Source organism: Equus przewalskii, chromosome 2 (genome assembly GCF_037783145.1).
Source record: "Equus przewalskii isolate Varuska chromosome 2, EquPr2, whole genome shotgun sequence".
NCBI lineage: Eukaryota > Metazoa > Chordata > Mammalia > Perissodactyla > Equidae > Equus > Equus przewalskii.
The window spans coordinates 41,248,726-41,269,614 of NC_091832.1; the positions used below are offsets into that span (position 1 = coordinate 41,248,726).

The 20,889-nt window shown below is 47.5% G+C and overlaps 1 protein-coding gene across 1 annotated transcript; it reads right to left on the bottom strand.

Annotated features, from left to right (window-relative positions):
- Nucleotides 1-4,493: 4,493 nt before the first annotated feature.
- Nucleotides 4,494-20,538, bottom strand: RBP7 (retinol binding protein 7). Its single transcript, XM_008517191.2, has 5 exons — nucleotides 20,478-20,538; nucleotides 20,117-20,356; nucleotides 7,722-7,900; nucleotides 7,507-7,604; nucleotides 4,494-4,665 (listed from the first exon to the last, which is right to left on the bottom strand). Exons 1-5 carry the CDS (start codon nucleotides 20,536-20,538, stop codon nucleotides 4,611-4,613), a joined length of 633 nt encoding a protein of 210 aa, XP_008515413.1. The 3' UTR covers nucleotides 4,494-4,610.
- Nucleotides 20,539-20,889: the final 351 nt, after the last annotated feature.

A 20,889-nucleotide genomic window follows, 5' to 3' on the forward strand; every position in this document is an offset into this window, starting at 1 on the left:
GCATCGGGTCCTCCCTGCTCCACCGCGGCACCCCGAGCTACCTAAGACGGGTCACCCCCGCCCCAACCCCCCTTAATTGAAAATCTCTGGGTGGCCCCTCTCCTTGGCTGTTCTGTGGCCCTTTCCCCGTGTGTGGCTCGCGCGGAATTCTCGGGAACCGGCCGGTGCCAGCTCTGCAGCGCGCGCCATTCCTTGGAAAGCTCCTTTTCTTCCAGAAGCCCTCCTCTGCTTCCCAGGCCGGCAGAACCGCGTCCGGAGACCCCGATTTAATTCTCTTTATCTCGTTCATTGCTGTTCTCCCAGACGGCCAGCTCCAAGCGAGACGGGCAGGGCATGGCCCAGCAATAACTTGGGGGAATAAACAGCGTAAGCGCAGTCACCGTCCCACACATCCGGCTCCTGAGACACGCGACCCTGCTACGCCCCTTCCTCCGAGGGCAGGTGGCAGCTGCTCCCAGAGTCGGCCAGAAAAACCGGTGCGGCCTCCCCTCTATGGATGTGCCTGACTGAAATGAAAACTTCCCTCCTGGTGACACATTTCTTGACCCCTTCATAACTGGAGCCAAAATAAGCCCCCTAGGAAGCTGTAGGCCAGTCTTCTCCTCGGAGAGCGAAAAGAGTAAGAGTCTTAGTTAGGAAGCTGAGTCTTTCCTTTTCATCTCTAACACTCAACACTTTTTAATATACCTGAAGAAACAGATATCTGCAGGGGTAAAAAGATGAAGATCCGAACCAGAACAACTGCCCACCTTGATTTTGCGGACTGCTTAAATGGGGAAGCTGTTTTTTAAAGAAGCATTTTCCAGCTGGCCCTTGGTGTAGTGGTTAAGCTCCCACGCTCTGCTTAGGTGGCCAGGTTTGTGGGTTCGGTCCTCGGCTTGGACATACACGCTGCTCATCAAGCCACGCTGTGGCGGAGTCCACATCCAAAATAGAGGAAGATTGGCAGAGACGTTAGCTCAGAACCAATCTTCCTCACACACACACAAAATAATAATAAAAAATAACAAACATTTTCTAGACATAAGGTGAGAAGAAGGAGGAAGAAAAGAGAGGAGAAGAGAAAACAAGGAAGGAAGGAGGAAAGCAGGGAGGGAGCGAGGGAAGGAAGTTGCCCAGACGTCCTCGTGGAGCTCTGAAACTATGGTTTGTCTCAACTCGGTTTCCTCCTTCGGCTCCTAAAAGTACTTGACTGTTTCCACAGATAACTGGTTAGGCCGAGGCCTAATGCCCTTGAGCCCTATTGACCTGTTCTTTCCATTGTGCCCCTAGGTCCCCTGCCCTATGGCTGACAAATTCCTCCACATTTTCAGGTGTTATGAACTGAACTGTGTTCCTCTCAAATTCCTATGTCGAAGCTTTAACTCTCGACGTGATCGTATTTGGAGATGGGGCCTTTAAGTAACTAAGATTAAATGAGGTCATAAGGGTGGAGCCCTAATCTGACAGGACCGCCTCTTTATGAGAAGGGGAAGAGACGCCAGGGATGCGCACATGGAAAAAAGGCATTGAGGAGGCAGCAAGAAGGAGGCCACCTGCAAACGGAGGAGAGAGGCCTCAGGAGAAACCAAACCTGCTGACACCTTGCTCTTGGGCTCCCAGCCTCCAGAACTGTGATGAAATAAATTTCTGCTGTTTAGCCACCGAATCTCTGGTATTTTTGTTATGCTGGCAATAGCAAACTAATACATTGGGGAATACTCTCTTCATCTTAATTGAGCCTGAAACCACTGATGGCTCCTTTTTCTCCCACAATGTGGAGTCAGCTTCCTCTTCAGTCGCCAGTGCCACCCCATTATCATCAGCAGCCCATTATGCCACAACCCCCGTCCACTGTAAAGATCATGTGACTCAGCTCTCCTCAGCTCCAGACGCCCTGTTCAGCCTCTCCGTTTACTGAGGACTTCAGCATCTGGAACCACCGTCTCTCTTCTCTCCATCGAGACAAGCAAATTATTCTATGTGGGTGTTCTATCCAATGTTCTGGCCCAGGGGTTTCCAAAGTGTGGTCCTTGGCCTACGTCAAAATCCCCTGGGCCTGGGCTGCTTATTAAAATTACAGATTTAAGGGCCCAGCATCAGCATCAGGGTGGCTTTTCTTTTCTGTAGGATGTGAGCAACTCCTCTACCTTTTTTTTTAGGTGACATTCACATAACAAAACGAATCATTTTAAAGTGGATAATTCAGTGGCATTTAGTACATTCACGATGTCGTGCCGCCACCACTTAAATCTAGTTCCAAAACCCTTTCATCACCCCCACAGACACTCTGTACCCATCACACAGTAACTCCTCATACTCCTCGCTCTCGCTAGCCCCGTCCCCTGTTTTTTCTGGTAGCATTTACTGCGCTCTGATGTGCTATCTTTTTAGCTTGTGTATTTCTTTCTCTTCCTATTGGAATGGAGGGTCCGCGAGGGGAGGAATTTTCATTGTGTTCACTGCTAAATTCCAGAAATCAGCACAGTCCTTGGGACAGCAAGCCATTCGTATTTGGATAAATTAACAAATGCTGATAAAATTTTGCCTTCCCACCAGTGCCTATTTCAAATTGCCTCAAAGCAATGCTGTTATGTTAGGGAGAAAGAGATTTCCCAAAAGGGGTGGTCTCACAGCCCCCAATTCGGATTACTCACCATGTAATTCTCAAATCAGATGGGGGCCTGCAACCTCAGCTGGTCCACTTACTGCCTGATTCTGTCCTGAAACAATTTCATATTCTTTCTCTTTGGTGGGGTCACAACATCTAATTGAATCCACAACTGCCTTCTGACTTTATTTGACTTTAAAGTCACTGCGTTCAGGGTCAAATCAACAAGCTGGTTTCTGTTACTTAGAGGAAAAGTTACATCTGATTCTGCCTTTAACTTCCTATTGAACTCTGCCACCAACAGCAGCCTGTAAGCTCCTTGCAAGTGTAGACCTTTCCTCTGCTCTGTTCCGTGGGCTCCCTACAGCCCAGCTTAGAACCCAGCGCACCGTGAGGGCTCAGTGAACATTAGCCCTTTCCTGACTTTCCTTTTCAGGCATAGACTTGTGGTCCATCGTTCCACCCTCTTGCCAAACTGCTCCCTCTCGAGACTCCCCGAAACTACCAGCATGTTCCTTCCGCTTCTCAGCCGATACGCATTGTCTGAATCCCCTCACCTCCAGCTGGTTCCCTGGCCCTCCTCACGCTGCTTCAGCCCCAGTTGTGGCACTGAACCATCTTCACCAAGGTGGCAAAACCCTCCACCTTGCCTTTTTGGTACTCGGGCATCTCAGCAAGTGCTGAGCACTCCCTCGACCCTGAGGTATTGTTTTCCTTTCCTTGGCTTCCCTGATGTCATCCTGTTTCTCCAGCCCTGGCCACACTTTCTTTGCAGGTTTCGTACCTTGGGTTTCTGTTCTCACTTTAAACACAATGTCCTGGCCAGTCTCATCCATATGCGTAGTATTTATTTGACAACTTGTCCATGTCTCCAGACCCAACTACCCATTGTCTCCTGGCAGCCTGGCTCTCACTGGGCACAGGCACCTCAAAATCTAAAGCTCGAACTCCACTTCCCTCATCTGCCTCTGTTGCCTTCTTTCTGATTGTCTTCAGCCTTCCTACAGATGCCTGAACCAAAAACAGGACACTTTCCTTGATTCTTCTGTTTCCATCGTCCCTACGTCTCATCTATCACCTTGGACTATGGATTCTGCTTCCTAAATAATTGGCTATTTCTCTCCAGCCTTGAGAGTCCTTTCTTGTGCCTGACACCTGGGCTCCACGTGGTCCTGACCAACATCATCTCACACTTGTGATTTCTACCAGGGCTCTAAACCGCCTCAAGTTGCGTCTCCCACCTACAGTTGTTTCTTCCCTCTGCAGTCGATATCCTTTCTATGAGCCAACCTGGTCGTGCAGATCTCCTGCTTCATACCCGTCAGCATCTTCCTATTACTCTGGGGACAAAATCTTACCTCTTTAATTGGCATTCAAGGTTCTTCATGGTAGGGCCCATATGTTATTCCAGTCTCCTCTGTCATCTCTCCCAACCCCACTTCGACCCGCCCACATAAACCCTATGCTCCAGCTAAAGCAATCTTTTCAGTTCTTCAAATATCCCTCCAGCTTACCTCCAGCCTTTCACCTAGAATGCTTCCTGATGTCCTGCTTACCTATGTTTCAGGTCTTAGCTTAAAGATCACCTCCACTGCCCCAGACCCCTGCCACTACTTGTTCATCCCCAAAAGTCAGGTTTGCCCCTCTTGAGCTCTCACAGCTGCCTGTACTTATCAGCACTGTTCAGACTGCTTGTTTCATCCATTTTCCTCACTAGACCTCGAAGACAGGAATTACATCTTGTCCATTGGTGTGTCCACTGTATAACTAGAAGCCTTTCAAATATTTCTTAAAATAATGAGATATGTAAATTTAGAAGGGAAAAAACAGAGTTATTAGATGGGTTTATTGAAGCTGAGCAGTTTTCCAACACTCCAAATGGCTTCTGGTACAGGCTGTGTGACATCTCTCTGACCACAAGGCCCCATCACCAAACCAGGACAATTTAACCTCTGCTCATCCTGGAATATAACTCGGCATTAAGCTGCATCCACATGTGGCCTCTGTTGTTGGATACAGATCAGGCTCTCTGGAACGTCTGTTTGCACACTTGTCCTTCATAGAACATTTCCAAGGGAAAAGGAGGAAGGGAAGAAGAAAGAAGATGAGTGGGCATGTGGGCATGTGGTCTACATTTGCGGTACTTCTGACACCAAACGTGTGGGGTTTTTTCCTCCTGACACCAAATGTGCTGTCTTTTCCAAACCCACTTCTCCAACTCTGACACCAACTGGGTGTCCAACAATTCATTTCAATTCTGACACTAACAACCCAGAGTTAGTGCAGATCCCATGGGTTAAGGGCTCACTTCAGATGTCAACTGCAAGTCCCAGACCATCTACACTTCTGACTGACCAGCTATAAATTGGAGGTTCCCATGACTCCCTCCTCAGGTTCAATGATTTCCTAGAATGGCTCACAAAACTCAAGAATGCTTTTTACTTACCTGCCCTCTGCAGGACGCTACCCTCCCAGCACTTCAATGTGTTCACCAACCAGGAAGCTTTCTGAATCCTATCATTTAGGGGTTTTTATGGAGGTTCATTACATAGGCATGATTGATGAAAGCATTGGTTGTTGGTGATTACTCAGTCTCCAGCCTCTCTCCTCTCCCCAGAGGTCGGAGGCCAGGCTGAAATTTCCAACCGTCTAATCGTGCCTTGATCATCTGTCTAGAGATCAGCCCCCATCCTGAAGCTATCTGGGGGCCCCCCCAGTCAGAAGTCATCTCATTAACATACGGAAGACGCTCAGTACTCTGGAGATTTCAAGGGTTTTAGGAACCGAGAACAAAGACCAACTATTTATTTTTTTGTGATATCACAGCATGTAAGAATCGTTCCATGAGTCTTCTTAGAGCAAGCGTCCTTCCACACTGCGGGAGCAGAGTTCCTAGATGTGCCGAAGCACGATGCATGCAATTTGAATATTACTTCTTACAGCCAACTAATCTGCATCCTCAAACATATTTGTATTTTCTTTGCACTTCCATATTACATTTTTGTGATGGCAAGTTTCTTACTTTGTTTTTATTGTAAGGAAAGTGTGTCAATCTAGAATCAAAACTTCTTTAATGCCTTTGTAATCAAAGACCACCCAGCCCCAGCCTTAAAAGCGCTCTACTTTTGTCTTCATGGACCTCAGCTAGATTTCATATGTATATCGAGGCAAAAAAGGCATAGAGTTGAAAGCACACATTCTTGTGATTTGAAGCCTTAGATCTGAAGCTCCTCACTGTTGTTAGTGCCTTCAATTCGGAACCAGCTCCTGATGACTCTGTGTACAACACAGCAGAACGCTGCCTGGTCTTTTTGTGCCACCCTCTCACCTTCTCGTGCTGTATCAGACAATGCTTCACTGCTATTCATAGGGTTTTCAAGGCCAGTTTTTCCAAAGTGGGTGTCCAGGTCCTTCTTCCTAGTCTGTAAGCTCTGCTGAAACCTGTCCACCATGGGTGACGCTGCTGGTATTTGAAATACTGGTAGCATAGCTTTCAGCATCACAGCAACACACAACCACCGCAGTATGACAACTGAGGGACGGTGGTGTTGGTCCCTAACAGGGACCAGGACCTGGGCCACAGTGGTGAGAGCACCAGATCTTAACCACTAGACCACCACCAGCTTGGTTCTGTGGCCTTGGGGCATTTCTACATCTCAATGTCTTCATTTGTAAATGGAAAAACTGTGTCCCTTTCACAGGACTGTCCTGATGACTTGGGGAGATTGTGCACTCAAAGGATTTAGCACAGTAATTGGGCACAAAGCCATCACTCAAAGAATGAAGGCCATCGTACTCTATACGGCAGGAAAGAATTCAATTTCAAAAGCCATGAGTAAGCCTTGAAGTACAATTTTATACCTTCCAAGTTATATTTAGAAATTATTGACTAGGCTGAGCTATAACTTGTATGTTCATGAAGTGCTGTTGGCACAGGAAATTGATACACCCTTTTTCTTTTCTATTTATTTATTTTTTTTTAGTTTTAGCCCTGAGCTAACTGCTGCCAATCCTCCTCTTTTTGCTGAGGAAGGCTGGCCCTGAGCTAACATCCATGCCCATCTTCCTCTGCTTTGTACGTGGGATGCCTACCACAGCATGGCTTGCCAGGTGGTGCCATGTCTGTACCTGGGATCTGAGCCGGCGAACCCCGGGCTGCCAAACCGGAACGTGCGCACTTAACCACTGTGCCACTGGGCCAGCCCCTACACAGCCTTTGGAAGTGAGCGAGGTAACAAAGTAGCAAGAGGCAGTGAGTGTATGTCTCTGAGTACAGCGATCCCTCTGTGAATTCTTCCTAAGGGAATAAATCCATGGGTGCAAAATGCTCTATGCACGTGAATTTAAGCAATAGCAGAAAACACCCTGAAACAATACTCCTGGATGCTTTTTTTTTTAAGATTTTATTTTTTCCTTTTTCTCCCCAAAGCCCCCTGGTACATAATTGTGGGTCCTTCTAGCTGTGGCATGTGAGATGGCACCTCAGCATGGCTTGATGAGCGGTGCCATGTCTGCACCCAGGATCAGAACCGGCGAAACCCCGGCCACCCAAGCGGAGCTCAGGAACTTAACCACTCAGTCACGGGTCAGCCCCTTCTGGACACTTTTCAGAAAATGTTTTACCAAATGAGAGTCCATCAACCTGATGGAATATTATGTAGCCAGTTTGCTACCTTATTATACATATTCAATTAATACATGATGAATTCAACATGAAAATTATTTAGAAACCTGCAACATGTTTTTATATTAAATGAAAAGGCAGAATACTCTGACAGAGACTAGAAGGTAACAAGCTCAATTAAAAACCGTCGGGTTGAAATGGTAGGAATACTGGTCATGGTTTCCTGTTCAACATTTTCTTTAATATTGTCTCTTGTCATCAAAAATAAGAACCAAATGTGGTGAGAACCAGGTGGAGTTGGTCCCCTTCAATCCAATGGGTCCAGCCTCTGTTCTTCTTTTCCCCCTTCTGGACACAGATGAGAGTGTCATTGTCCCAGGTGACCAAGCTCTGCATGAGAGAGGGGGGCAATGTTGGTTTGCTCCGGCAGGATCCTCCACTATTACGAAGTAGAATGCAAGTTAACCTTGCACAACGAGGAGCCTATGTTCTGACTTTCATTTTTACCCTGCATTTTCCGTTATCCAGGCCTTTGTTGTCTTCATCAAATTCTTCTCCAACTGTAAATTTAACAAGGTAGTTCTTTAAGCTGCTGGACGTGTGGATGGTAAAAGAATCCCCATTTTGCTCGATCACTTTCTGTGGCTTCAGCAACTTGGCTATCTTGTGAATGGCAAAGTCAATGCCTTAAAAATAATTTTAAAAAAGAAAAGATATCTTGACATTCACCTAAGATGCAGAAGCTAAGGTCCTCAAAATTATTACATTTGATTGCTAATGTTTCTTTTACAACTTCAGTGTCATTTGCTGTCAAAATGGGATCTATAGAAAAAGCCCTTCTGGCAAATCTCCCTCCGGAGGCTGACGGCAAAGCCTGAGCAGCTTTTAGGGGAGATTCATTAGGCTGGATGTGCCCTAGGTAATCGATTTGAAGCTGAGCATGGCAGAAGCAGTTCTGGGAATCCCACCTCAGAGGCTGACAAGAGGACAGGAAGCCAAGGAGACAGGGGTCAGGCCCCCAACTCGGCCTTGATCACAGCAACTCTGCCTGTGTCTGCTTCATGTGTCTGCACTTCGAAGTAAGGCAGCATCTGAGCAGTTTCTGAACAATAATGAAAAAACCCTCAAGAACCACTGCAATCACGCATATACTACTATCATTTAGAAATCTTGAATAAGCTTTAAAAAAGAGTCAGGGCCAGCCCCATAGCCTAGTGGTTAGGTTCGGCATGCTCCGCATCAGTGGCCTGGGTTTGGTTCCCGGGCACAGGCCTATACCACTCATTTGTGGCCATGCTGTAGTGGTGGCCCACATACAAAATAGAGGAAGACTGGCAGAGAAGTTAGCTCAAGGCAAATATTCCTCAACAAAAAATAGAAAATAAAAAAGAGTCACAAATGGAAACATGGAATGCTGAGAAGATTAGGGTTTTGGTATAGACTGTGGATTTGAAGCCCAGTTGCCATTTAGTAGCTGTGCGCACATTATGTAGCTAGAGGTAAGGGTTGCTATTTTAAATAAGGTAGCCAGGTGACATTTCAGCCAGTTGCTGAAGGAGACGAAGAAGCAAGCCATGCAGATTTCGGGGGAAAGAGTATAAGGCAGAGGTCACAGGGAGTCCAAGGACTCCAAGGAAGGCTGTGCCGGGCGGTTTCAGGAACCACACGGAGTCTGGGGTGACTGGAGCAGAATGAGGATGAGTGAGGAAGGAGAGGAGATAGAGAGGAGACACCAGAGAGGGTGCCATAGGGCCAACCGGCCTGAACTCAGAGAAGGATGGAGTCAGATGGGAGCCACTGGAATATTTAGAGCAGGGGACATAATCTAATTGGCAGGCAGCCAGAACGAACGTTGGCTTGTCACCCTGGACATCTCTATGAGCCCCAGGGCATGGTTGTCCCATTTAGGGATTGTCCTATTATGTAAAATAAAGTCCCAGGAATCTTCATTTCAGGGACTTACTTGCCTCATTGCAGGTAGTTTGGGCCCAGAGTTGACCTGTTTTAATTTGCTTGCCTAACACATTCGTTTTTATCTGACAAGAACCGCCACTTGGCGCTGGCTGTGTTTCTCAGAGCCGGTGCCTCACACCTCCGTTTCCAGTCTAGAAAACTTAGCCAAGGCCTGAGCAGGGCACCTCAGCAACTCGTTAGCCCCATCCATTCCTAAGCTCAACAACAATATAAATGTCCTTATCTTAAGAAAAGGTTTTTTTGACATAGACCCCAAGTTTTTAGCTTGAGAAGCAAATGACACAGTCTTTACTGGTTTTCAGCAATGTTTAAGCATTGAGGCTAAACCCTTAAAATATTTATCCTATTAGAATATGGCCAAGCCAGATTTAAAATAGTTATTGCTGACTTTCCATAAACCCGATTCTGAAAGTAGAACAAAAACAAAACCACATAAGAAACCAAGTGTTAGATGACCATTTTACATCAGTTATGCTTTTAAAATCTGTGAGGTGGTTTGTCGCTAGTAAATTTACCATTGGTACTACCCTGTCATAACACCATCACTTAGATTTTTGGTTGCAGGGCTGGCCTTTTTAAAGATCAAAAGTGAAATTAGCTTAAGTTCTGGTCAGTTTCTGCCAAATACATGGTCTAAATGGCTTCAGTGTTCCTAAGGTTTTCATCCAGGTCAAACCATTGCTTTTCCAGACCATTAGATTTTTAAGTAGGAAATAAGACCTTCATGCAGGAGAAGGAGACACTCCAACTGGTGTGCATACTATTCATCACAAGTGTGTGAACATACACCCTTAGGGCGGGAGCTCAAAGAGGCCAGCACAGACACACACTTTTCTAAACTTCGGTTGTTCACGTTAACCCTTGATCCCAAAGCCAGTGCTAAGCGGGAGGCGATGTGTGTCTTGGAGCCAAAAGAAACAGGTTTCAACCCCAGTTTCTGCGCTGAAGCTGGGCAGGTTGGGACCACCGTCACCTTCTCACGTTTGTAATGGGATCAAAGGGGATGACCCGGACCAGATGGTCAACACCTGCAGCCACTGGCACCGGCCTCCTCTCTGCCTACAGCTTTGCACCCTGGGTCTTCCCGGGCTCCCGCGGGGTCCACCAGGAACTCCCAAGTCCCAGACCAGCTCCTCTAGACATTAAAACCCAAGCATACTCTCTTCTTTTTCCAAAGGACACGCTGCCTTTCTTCTCCTGGCGGTTTGGCAGGAGCTGGGAGAGAGCCATATCAGAGCCCTGTTGGGGAGCTGCAAGATGAGTTCTAGTCAAAAAGGAATAATTTTCCCCCCTCAAAAAAGATGCTGGCTGGGGCGCATCACGAGATGTGTGGCTGGGTGTTCTCTGATGACTTCTTTGAATCTTATCACTGCTGACAGGCATTTACCTCACTTCTACTTTTAAAAAAGAGGCCATCGCTTATTTTTTTTCCTAGACCATACAGTTTAAAGATCTAAGTAGTGTAGTTCCCGATTTTTTAATTGAATGTATTTTCATTATATCTACAAAAAAAGCATAAAAATTTAAAATAAATTGTATATTCAAGTAAATCAGTAATATCCAAGATTGTTAGCTTAATTCTTAAGATAAAATTTAGTATTTATGGTATACGTAAATAGCCATTCTAGTGCTACAAGTATGAGTTAAGTCGTTAGTTCTTAAACGAGATCTAAGGGTTCGACAGAGTTACTGGGTCTTCAGAAAATTATTTTGAATTAAACTGATCTCCCAGAATCTGGCTAGTCTGTGTAAAAGAAGAGGACGCACAGTTAACCCTAAATTCTGAATAATTCTAAAACTCCGTGGTTCACTTATTGTTTAGGCCAATATTGTAATTTGAAAGGCAATACGCCCAATAAAGGCAAAGAATTTGCATACTACCTCCTCATTTAGATGATTCGCCCCTCAAATCCCACCATTACCTTTCTAACTTAGAAGCCCTGCTTTCTGTGCTCGTGGAACCTATATAGGTTGTCGTACTGTCCTAACTCCTTAAAATAGTCAATGCTGGCAGTTTAAGTGGATGACTATTTAATACCTAGAAGTAAAGGTTTCCGCCATCTACCTTTATCCAAAGAATAGCATTTTCTCCCTACGCTTATGTCAATCAGATCCCACACTTGTATGACGTCTTCTATCATTTACTTTTTTCTCCTTTGAGTTAAATTGATTAAATGCCTAGTGTGTGCAAAGCCCTAGGGCAGATCAGGCTACCCACCGCCCCACTGGAGTGGGAAATCCCACACAGCAGACGCTTTCTTTCCTTCTTTCTCTAGTACCTTCCTCATGGCCCCTCACACACAGGAAGTGCCTAAATCATACTCGTTAATGGATTAAAGCTGGAGAAGACTCACGGAGCCTGTGGGACCGTAGATTTAAGGCAAGACACACTTTCTAAGAACCATGGCACTACTTTCCTTCACTCCGGGCAAACAAAATATTTAAATATTTTTTATTGGGGTAGGGCGGGTGGTGGTAGAAAAATTGTAAATGTTGTAAATGAGCAGTCCCTGTCCTTCAGGAACTTATAACCAAGTAGGAAGGTGAAAACAGTAATCTAAACCTCCCTTCGGGAGGGAATCTGCTCTAGTCAAAGGAAAATTGAGGACAATCTTCTTGAACCTAGAAGCACTTTGATTATTCGAGTTCTGTGCCATGTGCAATGTGCAATGAGTTCTCCTATGTGCAATGTGCTGACTTTACAAAGACTCTGAACGTAAGACGTCGTATAATTCACCAAGCACTTTAAGTCAAATATTCAACTGAGACAAATACCTCAAGCTCTGTTTTCTGCCAAAAGGGACAGATTTCCTGGTCATATTTTCCTTTCATCCAATGAAAAAGATAAGGATTTTCTGGGTTTTATTACAGGAGCTATCTTTATTCACCTGAAATATAAACCTCTGCATTTAAAAAACACATGTTCGTTCACTGTGTGAAGTCATAAGACATGGCAAAATCAGGGAGGCTAATTCACAAAATGTACTTATTAACCAATTTGAACAACTGAGTTTAAAAGGAGCTTTAATTTTTTTAAGGGAAATACAGGATTTATTGTAGATTTTCTACTAAAGTCTCCTTGCAATACAATTTTTTGGGATTTTTTTGTTTTAAAGACTGGCACCTGAGCTAACATCTGTTGCCAATCCTCCTTTTTTTCTTCTTCTTCTTCTCCCTAAAGCCCCCTAGTACATAGTTGTAGATTCTAGTTGTGGGTCCCTCAGGTTGTGCTATGTGGGACACTGCCTCAGCGTGGTCTGATGAACTGTGCCATGTCCGTGCCCGGGATCCGAACTGGTGAAACCCTGGGCCGCCCAAGCGGAGCGCGAGAACTTGACCACTCGGCCACAGGGGGGCCTTGGTAACTTTTTTGTATGGTAAAATATATATAACAAAATTTACCATTTTACCCATTTTTAAGCATACAAATTAGTGCCTTTAAGTACATTCACAATGTTGTGCAACCATCACCATTATCCATTCAGTTCTAGAATTTCTATTTGTTTCTTTTTCAACGCCGCTAAGTTACCTTTTTTTTTTTTTTTTAAGTTTCCAACAGCCTGCCACAATGCCTGAAATTCCACTATTAGGGCCTTGTATCTTTTCTTCTGCGTAGCTGGCATTAGAACATACATGAGTAGGGACATTAGGTTTTACACTATTTACATTCTGCCAGTTGTCTCACTAATGACTTGATTTATCAAAGAGTAGCAGTTCTTAAATATTAATTTACATCCAAATCACCAAGAATCTGGTTAAATGCAGATTCTGATTCCACAGCTCTGGAATGTGGGGTGAGGAACAAGAGTCTGCCTTCTAGGGAGCTCCTGCTGAGCCTTGAGTAACAGGACCATACACTCACCTGTTCGGAGCCCCTAATTTGCCCAGGGGAAAACGGGTTGACTCTGGATTCTGCGTTCTTTACACATGGAAGGCAGAAGAGAATGTTGGCCCCACAAATAACAATGTGTGTCAAAGCATTTTCTTCCCAGCTTGTTGGGAACCGGCAATAGGTTTTAAGGCTGATTTCAGCTATTGTATAAAATGCTGAGAGACCCCTGGGTTTGTAATTTAGCCACTCTTTGAATATTGGATCTAGTCCAACTGCTGCATTTAACAAATGGAGAAGTTAAAGGAACTCAGAGGTTATGTGACTTTGATCCTATTACCGACCCCCCTCTCAGTTTACAAATGGAGAAACTGAGCCTCAGTGTCAGATAATGAGGAGACAGGGGCAGAGCAGCCCCAGGGGCCCCATACTCCTAGCAGCTCTGGTCCATCTGTTAAAAGTGCCCCCAATCGGTGTCATTTAGGCGATAGCGCTTGGCACACAGTAGGTCCTCAGATGTACCAGGTCTGAACAATGAGACTAAGGGCAGGACGAACGGAAGGGAGGCAGGAAATAAATTCCCAAGACCCCTTGGGAGGCAAGGACTTGAGTCAGACCCCCGCCGCCCCCTGCTCCCCTCTGGAGCCACCGAGTTCCCTTCCCTCTGCGCTGGGCAGACCAGGCTCTGCCCTAAGCGTTCTGGGGAGCCGAGAGCACCCCAGCCGGGCAGGGCGTCCCAGGAGGGGAGGGGAGCGGGGAGCAGCCTCTAAGTGGTCTGGGTTCTTTGTCCCCCCTCAAACCCTCAAGGGAACAGGTAGTCAAAAAACTGAAGATTTCAAACACGGCTCTCGGACTCTAGCTGGCACCAGAATCACCTGGGGCCTCGGGCGCCGGCCGCACGCGGAACTCCTGACTCGGGAAGGCCCGGTGGGGCCCGGGGATCTGCATCCCGGACAAGCTCCCAGGTGATGCTGATGCTGCCGCCCAGAGCCCGCCCTGGGAGAGCCCTGGACTCAAAGAGTCCCGGAGCCGGTAGCCCAGAGCCCGCGGTAACGGCGGCTGCGGGGCGAGGGTCGCCCCGGGCGAGGCTTCGGGCCGGGGCACCCCCTCACCTGACCTGACAGCATGAGCCCCGAATTCTCCCTGCGAGGTGCTGGGCGCCACCTGCGCCTGCGCCTCCGCCTCCTTAGAAGTCCGCAGTGGGGCAGGAGCCTTGGCCACCGGGCGGGTAGAGAGGGGACAGGGCGGGGGGAGTGGGACGGGCAGCGGGAGAGGGGGACCTGCGGAGGGACGGGGGAGACAGAAGGACGGGCAGACGGACGCGCGGGAGGCACGGAAAATGGACATGGGGACGGAGGAATGGGGAGACGGAAGGTGGATGGGACGGGAGGGTGGACGAGGGGGACAGAGGGACAGAGGGATGGGCGGGCGGGGGAGACAGAGGAGATGGAAGGACAGGGGCCGGGCAGACGCGCGGGAGGACAAGGGGTTGGGAGAGACGGAAAGATGAGGGGACAGGAGGATGGAGGTGGGGACGAGAGGACTGGCACACAGACTCAGGGTGGTAGAGCGACAGGTAGACGATGGACGAGGGGGCGGGGGTGAGGGAAGGAGCGGACGGGCAGGCGGACCCAGAGATGGAGGATAAATTGGGGGACCGGCGTACCGGAGACAGGGAGGCGGGGAGACCGCCGCACGGAGGAGATGGACCGGCAGGCCAGGCGCGGCCGCCTCCGACCCCAAGACCGCGGGGCCCCTCAAGCCCTACCTAGGGCCAGCACGTAGCCCTCGAAGTTGTCGCTGCTGAGCAGGCTGCAGGTGCCGCGGAGGCCTGTGCGGGGCGGGGACGCGGGAGCGGCGCGGAGCGGGGAGCCCTCTCCCGGCCAGCTGCCCCCGCCACGCGCCTGGTTTTCGGCCGCCGCCTTGGGAAACTCTTCAGTTTGCCTTGGGGCTTCCTCCTCCTCCTCTTTAACTCCAAACCTGGGCGAATTCAGGACCGTGCTCCGGCCACTTTTTTCTCTCCCTACATGTTAATGACCAAGGGAGCTCCTTCAGACTCGTGGCAGTAATTACTGTGTCCGTGGCAAAAAACATACCAAAAAACCCAGCTCTAGTGGGCTCAATAGATAGGGGTTTATTTTCCTGATCAATCAAGCAGCCCTAGGAGAAGCGGTTGCTGGTGACAATTTGGCAACTCCATAACACGGAAACGGAAACGGCATCTCTGGGATTCTCTTGGCCTTTTATTGCCGCCTATTACTTCACTGCCTGGACATCCACATTCAAGGGGGGAAAGCGGGGAAAGCACCCCACCCCCAGATCCCATCTTCGGATTTCTGTTCACACTCGTTGGTCAAAACTGTGTCATGCGCCACGTCTAACTGCAAGGGAACCCGGCGAATCTAGTATCTAGTTTTTAGCCTTGACGTAAAGAAAGGCAAAAGAGAAGGGGGTTGGGAATGGTCATTAACCTACATTAGCCACAAACACCATCTATATAGGCTGGCCCAAGACTTACATGTCCATTTCAGACCTCCTCCATGAGCTCTAGACTCGAACATACTAAGAGCCAATGTTAATTGAGTGATGACTATGTGCATTATCATTTGTCACAAAATCCTACTGCTTCTCCAGTAGTTAATTAATTAATTAATTAATTTATTGCTGAGGAAGATTCACCCTGAGCTAACATCTGCGCCAATCTTCGTCTATGTTATATGTGGGTTTCCGCCACAGCATGGCCACTGAGGAGTGGTCCAGGGCTGCGGAAGCAGAGCACTGAACTTAACCTCTAGGCCACAGGAGGCCCTCTAGTAGTTACTCTACTATCTCCATTTGACAGAGACAAAAACTGAGACAAAGAGAAGTAACTTGCCCAAGGTCATACAGTTGGTGGAAGGGTCTGGATTCAAACCCAGGCTGCCTGACTTCTGAACTCATGTGCCACCTTCAGTGCCTACTGATGTCTCTACTTGGATGTCTTTTTTTTTTTTTAAAAGATTTTATTTTTTCCCCAAAGCCCCCAGGTATATAGTTGTACATTCTTCGTTGTGGGTCCTTCCAGTTGTGCCATGTGGGACGCCGTCTCAGCGTGGCTTGATGAGCAGTACCATGTCCGCGCCCAGGATTCGAACCAATGAAACACTGGGCCGCCTGCAGCGGAGCACGCGAACTTAACCACTCGGCCACGGGGCCAGCCCCTCTACTTGGATGTCTTAATGGCATTCAAACTCAACACATCCAAGACGGAAAGAGTAAAACAAAATTTTTCTCCGGCTTTCCTCGTCTCCATAAATTGCGCACTAATCAAGGGGTTGCTCAAGCCAAAAAACCACTACACACTCTAGATGTCTCCCTTCTCTGCTTACCCATTTCCAGTCCCTCAGCAAGTCCTGCTGTTTTTACCATCCCAACCCAAGCCACCATCATGTCTTGCCGCCTCCCTGGACTTGCTGCTTCTACTCTGATCCCACCAAACCATTCTTCATACTGCTAGGGCAAGCTTTTGAGAAATGTAATTCAGATCTTATCACTCCCCTGCTTAAAACTCTTCAGCATGGTCCCCTTTTTTATTTTTTTGTGAGGGAGAGTGGCCCTGAGCTAACATCAGTTGCCAATCTTCCTCTTTTTGCTTGAAGAAGACAGGCCCTGAGCTAACATGTGTGCTAGCCTTCCTCTATTTTGCATGTGGGTCACTGCCACAGCATGGCTTGATGAGTGGTGTAGGTCTGTGCAGGTATCCAAACCTGAGAACCTGGGCCTCCGAAGCACAGTGTGCTGAACTTAACTGCCAAGCCACTAGGCCAGCCCCTGTCCCATTTTATTTTTTAAAGGAATTTGCACTCTCTCTCATATTTCATAGAGCCATGCCTGGTTTTGCTTCTGGATACTTCTCCAGCATTACATTCTGTCTCCCCCAACTCAGGAACTCCAGTCATGCCAGTCTTGTTGTGGCGATGGTTCTGTGCCGAGGCCAAACCCTCTCCTTCTGGGTCTTCATATGTGGTGTTTCCTCTTGCAGGGGTGTTTTTCTCCTGGCTTTTACACGGTTAGCTCCTTTGGCTTCCAGCTCAGAAGTCACCATTAGGGAAACAGTCTTTGTGAGCAAGCCCTCATGGCGGGGAATTTTCCTGAACATTCTAGGCCTTCCCCTGTGCTTACTTCCTCCTCATGGCCGTGGAATGAGTTACCCAGTTGGCCACAACTGGGGTGACCACCCATCCTGGTTTCTCCAACACTGAAGGAGTGGCCAAGATGTGGAACTTTCACTACTAAAACTGGAAAATTCCAGGAAAACTGGAATGAGGTGCTTGCTCTCAGGGCAACAGCCATTTAGCCATTTTTATCAATTAGGTAGAGATAATCTATCAAAAATTCTAAATGCAGAGTATTTCGATTTTTTCTTCTCCCCTTTTGACATGGACTTGAAAATGTGTCTTCTTTATAGACCCAAACTTCCCCTCAGGTAGGTTGCTCCAAAGTCCAAACTGGAGGAGTGTAAGTTATTATTGCCCCCCCTCAATATAGTGGCTTAACAAAACCAAAAATCATTAATTTGTTCACAGATCTGCAATTTGGGCAGGGCTTACAGGGGACAGCTCATCTCAGCTCCATGTGGCATTAGCTGAGGTAAGCTGACTCCAGTTGGGAGGGCTGGAGAAGACAGTTCCACAGCTCAGTCTCATGGCTGGCAAATTGGTGCTGGCTGCCTGTTAGCTGGGAGCCCAGCCAGGCCTGTGGGCTGGGGGCCAGGTTCCTTCCATGTGGGCCTCTCCACAGGCTGCTTGGGCTCCCTCACAGCATGGGTGGCTGGGTTCTTTTTTTTTTTTTTATGAGGAAGATTGGCTCTGAGCTAACATCTGTTGCCAATCTTCCTCTTTTTGCTTGAGGAAGATTGGTGCTGAGATAACATCTGTGCCAATCGTTCTCTATTTTATGTGGCATGCCGCCATAGCATGGCTTGATGAGTGGTGCTAGGTCTGCCCCTGGGATCCGAGCCTGAGAACCCCAGGCTGCCAAAGCGGAGCGTGTGAACTTAACCACTATGCAACCCCGCCCCCAGGTGGCTGGGTTCTAACAGGGAGCATCCCAGGAGAGCAGGAAGATGCTGTATTATCTTTTATGATCTAACTCAGAAGTCATATAACATCACTTCCACCAGTCACAGGCCTATCCAAATACAAAGGGAGGGAACACGGACCTCATCTCTCAATGTCACATTGTAAGAAGAGCATGTGGGATGGGACATCTTGTAATAGCCATCTTGGAAAACACAATCTGTCACAGCTGCCAATCCCTCTTTTGACCCTCATACTAAGCTACAACTTCTAATCTAGACTTTATCAGTAATAAAGGTGCTGTTTTGGCTCTCCATTTGTTGCTTTTTTTGTCTTATTTTGCAGTTGGTTTAGAACTTGGACAGAGAAATAGTTGGATCTCTTAAAAAAAATCTCTAAATCACCTTTTCAGAGCAGCTTTCTTTTTTTCATTTTATTTTATTTTTTCCTTTTTCTCCTCAAAGCGCCCCCGGGACATAGTTGTATATTCTTCGTTGTGGGTCCTTCTAGTTGTGGCATGTGGGATGCTGCCTCAGCATGGTCTGATGAGCAGTGCCATGTCCACGCCCAGGATTCGAACCAACGAAACACTGGGCCGCCTGCAGCGGAGCGCGCGAACTTAACCACTCGGCCACAGGGCCGGCCCCAAGAACAGCCTTCTGATAGACTTCAAATGGACATTCACTCTGCATTACATCTCTGCTTGCTCCTTTCATTATTATCATAAATCATAACTATCTTTTTTTGGCTTATTTGACTACTTTTTTCGTTAAAATTTCCAGGGCAGAGACCAGGTTCATCTCATTCACATCTGCAGTACCCCCAGGGCCTGGCACAGGGCCTGCACGTGCTTGCTGTGTTGAATGAATGGCTACAACCTTTTGCAAAGCAGAACTGCCATTTTCATTGAGAAGCTTGAGTGGCCTTGCCTTGCCCAGAATGAGGCTGCTGATCCTCCAAACTATAAGACATTGATTCCTCTGGTGGAATATGACAGGCTGATAGCAAATCCTAGGAGTAGATACACCTTGCCATTTAAAGGGCACAGAACTCTGATCTCTGACCAGATTTCTGGAGCATGAAACCTCTTTAAACTCCAGATAACTAAGGGAACGGGATATGGAGAAAGCATGCTTACTTCCTCTCTCTAAATCTTATTGCTCTCAATGTTGGCCTGAAAATGAAAGTCACAGAAATAACTAATAATAATTTTAGCATTCGTGCTGGATGATGCGGCTTTTGGGCAGCTTGGGTCATCTATTACGGGTAGGGTTGAATTTCAGTTGAAGGGGACATAGATGGGACTTGCCCATGACATAAGGAGTAATTTTCGCCTCCACAATTCTATAATGTTTCTTCTAGACAAGGACCAAAAGTTACCTCTGGAAAGGAAAGAGGGGAGAAAGTTATTTGGCCAAATAGGAGCCCTTTCTTTCCTTCCATTTGATACTGGCAAAGTAAACCATAAAATTATAGCCAAGATGAGGTCCTAACCCTGCATATAGGTGCTGCTCCTCAGACAGGAACGGATGGGAATTGACGAAGGGCACTTGTAGGGAACGACTCTTCTGTCACTTGACGGAGTCTGATACTGGTCCAGCAAGGAGTGGTGTGGATACTGGGTAAACTTCACACCCTCCACATCTCCCCTTCCTAATGCAAGGAAGCAAAGCCATCAGGAAGCTCAGTCCAGCCCCAGGGGTGGGACCTGGATACGCAGGAGATCACTATACTATTATCACTGATTTTGTCCATGTTTGATATTTTCTCTAACGTTTTAAAATGTCTTTTTTGTCATATTACCCATTGGTTTGGAAAAATTTATTGGGCAGTTTAACTGAATTTGGGAAAAACTGTCTCCTGTAGGCATTAGACTTGGTAAGACACTTGAGGCAGAAATGGATCTGAATGCCAGTGCTGAAATTGACGTAGCAAGTTCATTAAAGGACAGCAAGAGGAGGGTGACCCTCCCTGAGGAGGAGTCAAGCAGAGGATTTCCCTCCATGTGCCAGGCACCACTGTTAATGGGACAAAAACCTTACCTGGGCCCTTCCAAGCTTCCTCCTTACGTGCCCTCACATCCCATTCCGCAGCTCGGCCTGTCGGGCTGCTGTCCTGGTGGGAGCCCACAGTGGCATGCCTAGTCTTCTTCACACCTCCTCTCAGGTTGTTCCTCCCACCTAAGGTTGCCAGAGTTGGCACAAAAATAAAACAGAAACAGGACTCCTTGAACTTCAGATAAACGACAAATAACTTGTAGTATAAGGAGCTCCCCCGGAATGCTCACTGACCTGGTTTCCTGTCCTGCAGGGCCCGTGGGCGCTCATTTTTAGGAAGGCTTCAGGAGTGATTCTGGAGAGTCCCTCACTGACACGCAAAATGCAGCATCTCCCCCCACCTAACGATGGGCAACGCGGTGGCACAGGCTGTCTCGTGCTAGCGTGCCCCCCTTGGCACTTCGCATAATGATAGCATTCCAAGAAATACTCCCCGGTCACACAGAAGGGAAGGGACAGGTGGCAGCTCAGACTGGTGAGAAGCCATTGTGAGTGCCAACTCTCCATCAGGTTGATAAGGTTTCAGAATGGGAAGGGCTGCAGAGATAATCACATTATTTTATAGAAAGGGGCCCTGAGAGTCAAGTGACTCCCTCGAATCAGCTGAACGACATGCCAGGCACTAGAACCCTGCCTCCCAGGCAGAAGCTTCTGCTCGGTCTCAGGCGATAGCGCTGCAGGGTCGCATTACGCTACTAGCATGGGCATCTGGGAGCGTTTTCTTTCTTTTGCTGGCTCAGGGCGAACTATGGCTCTTA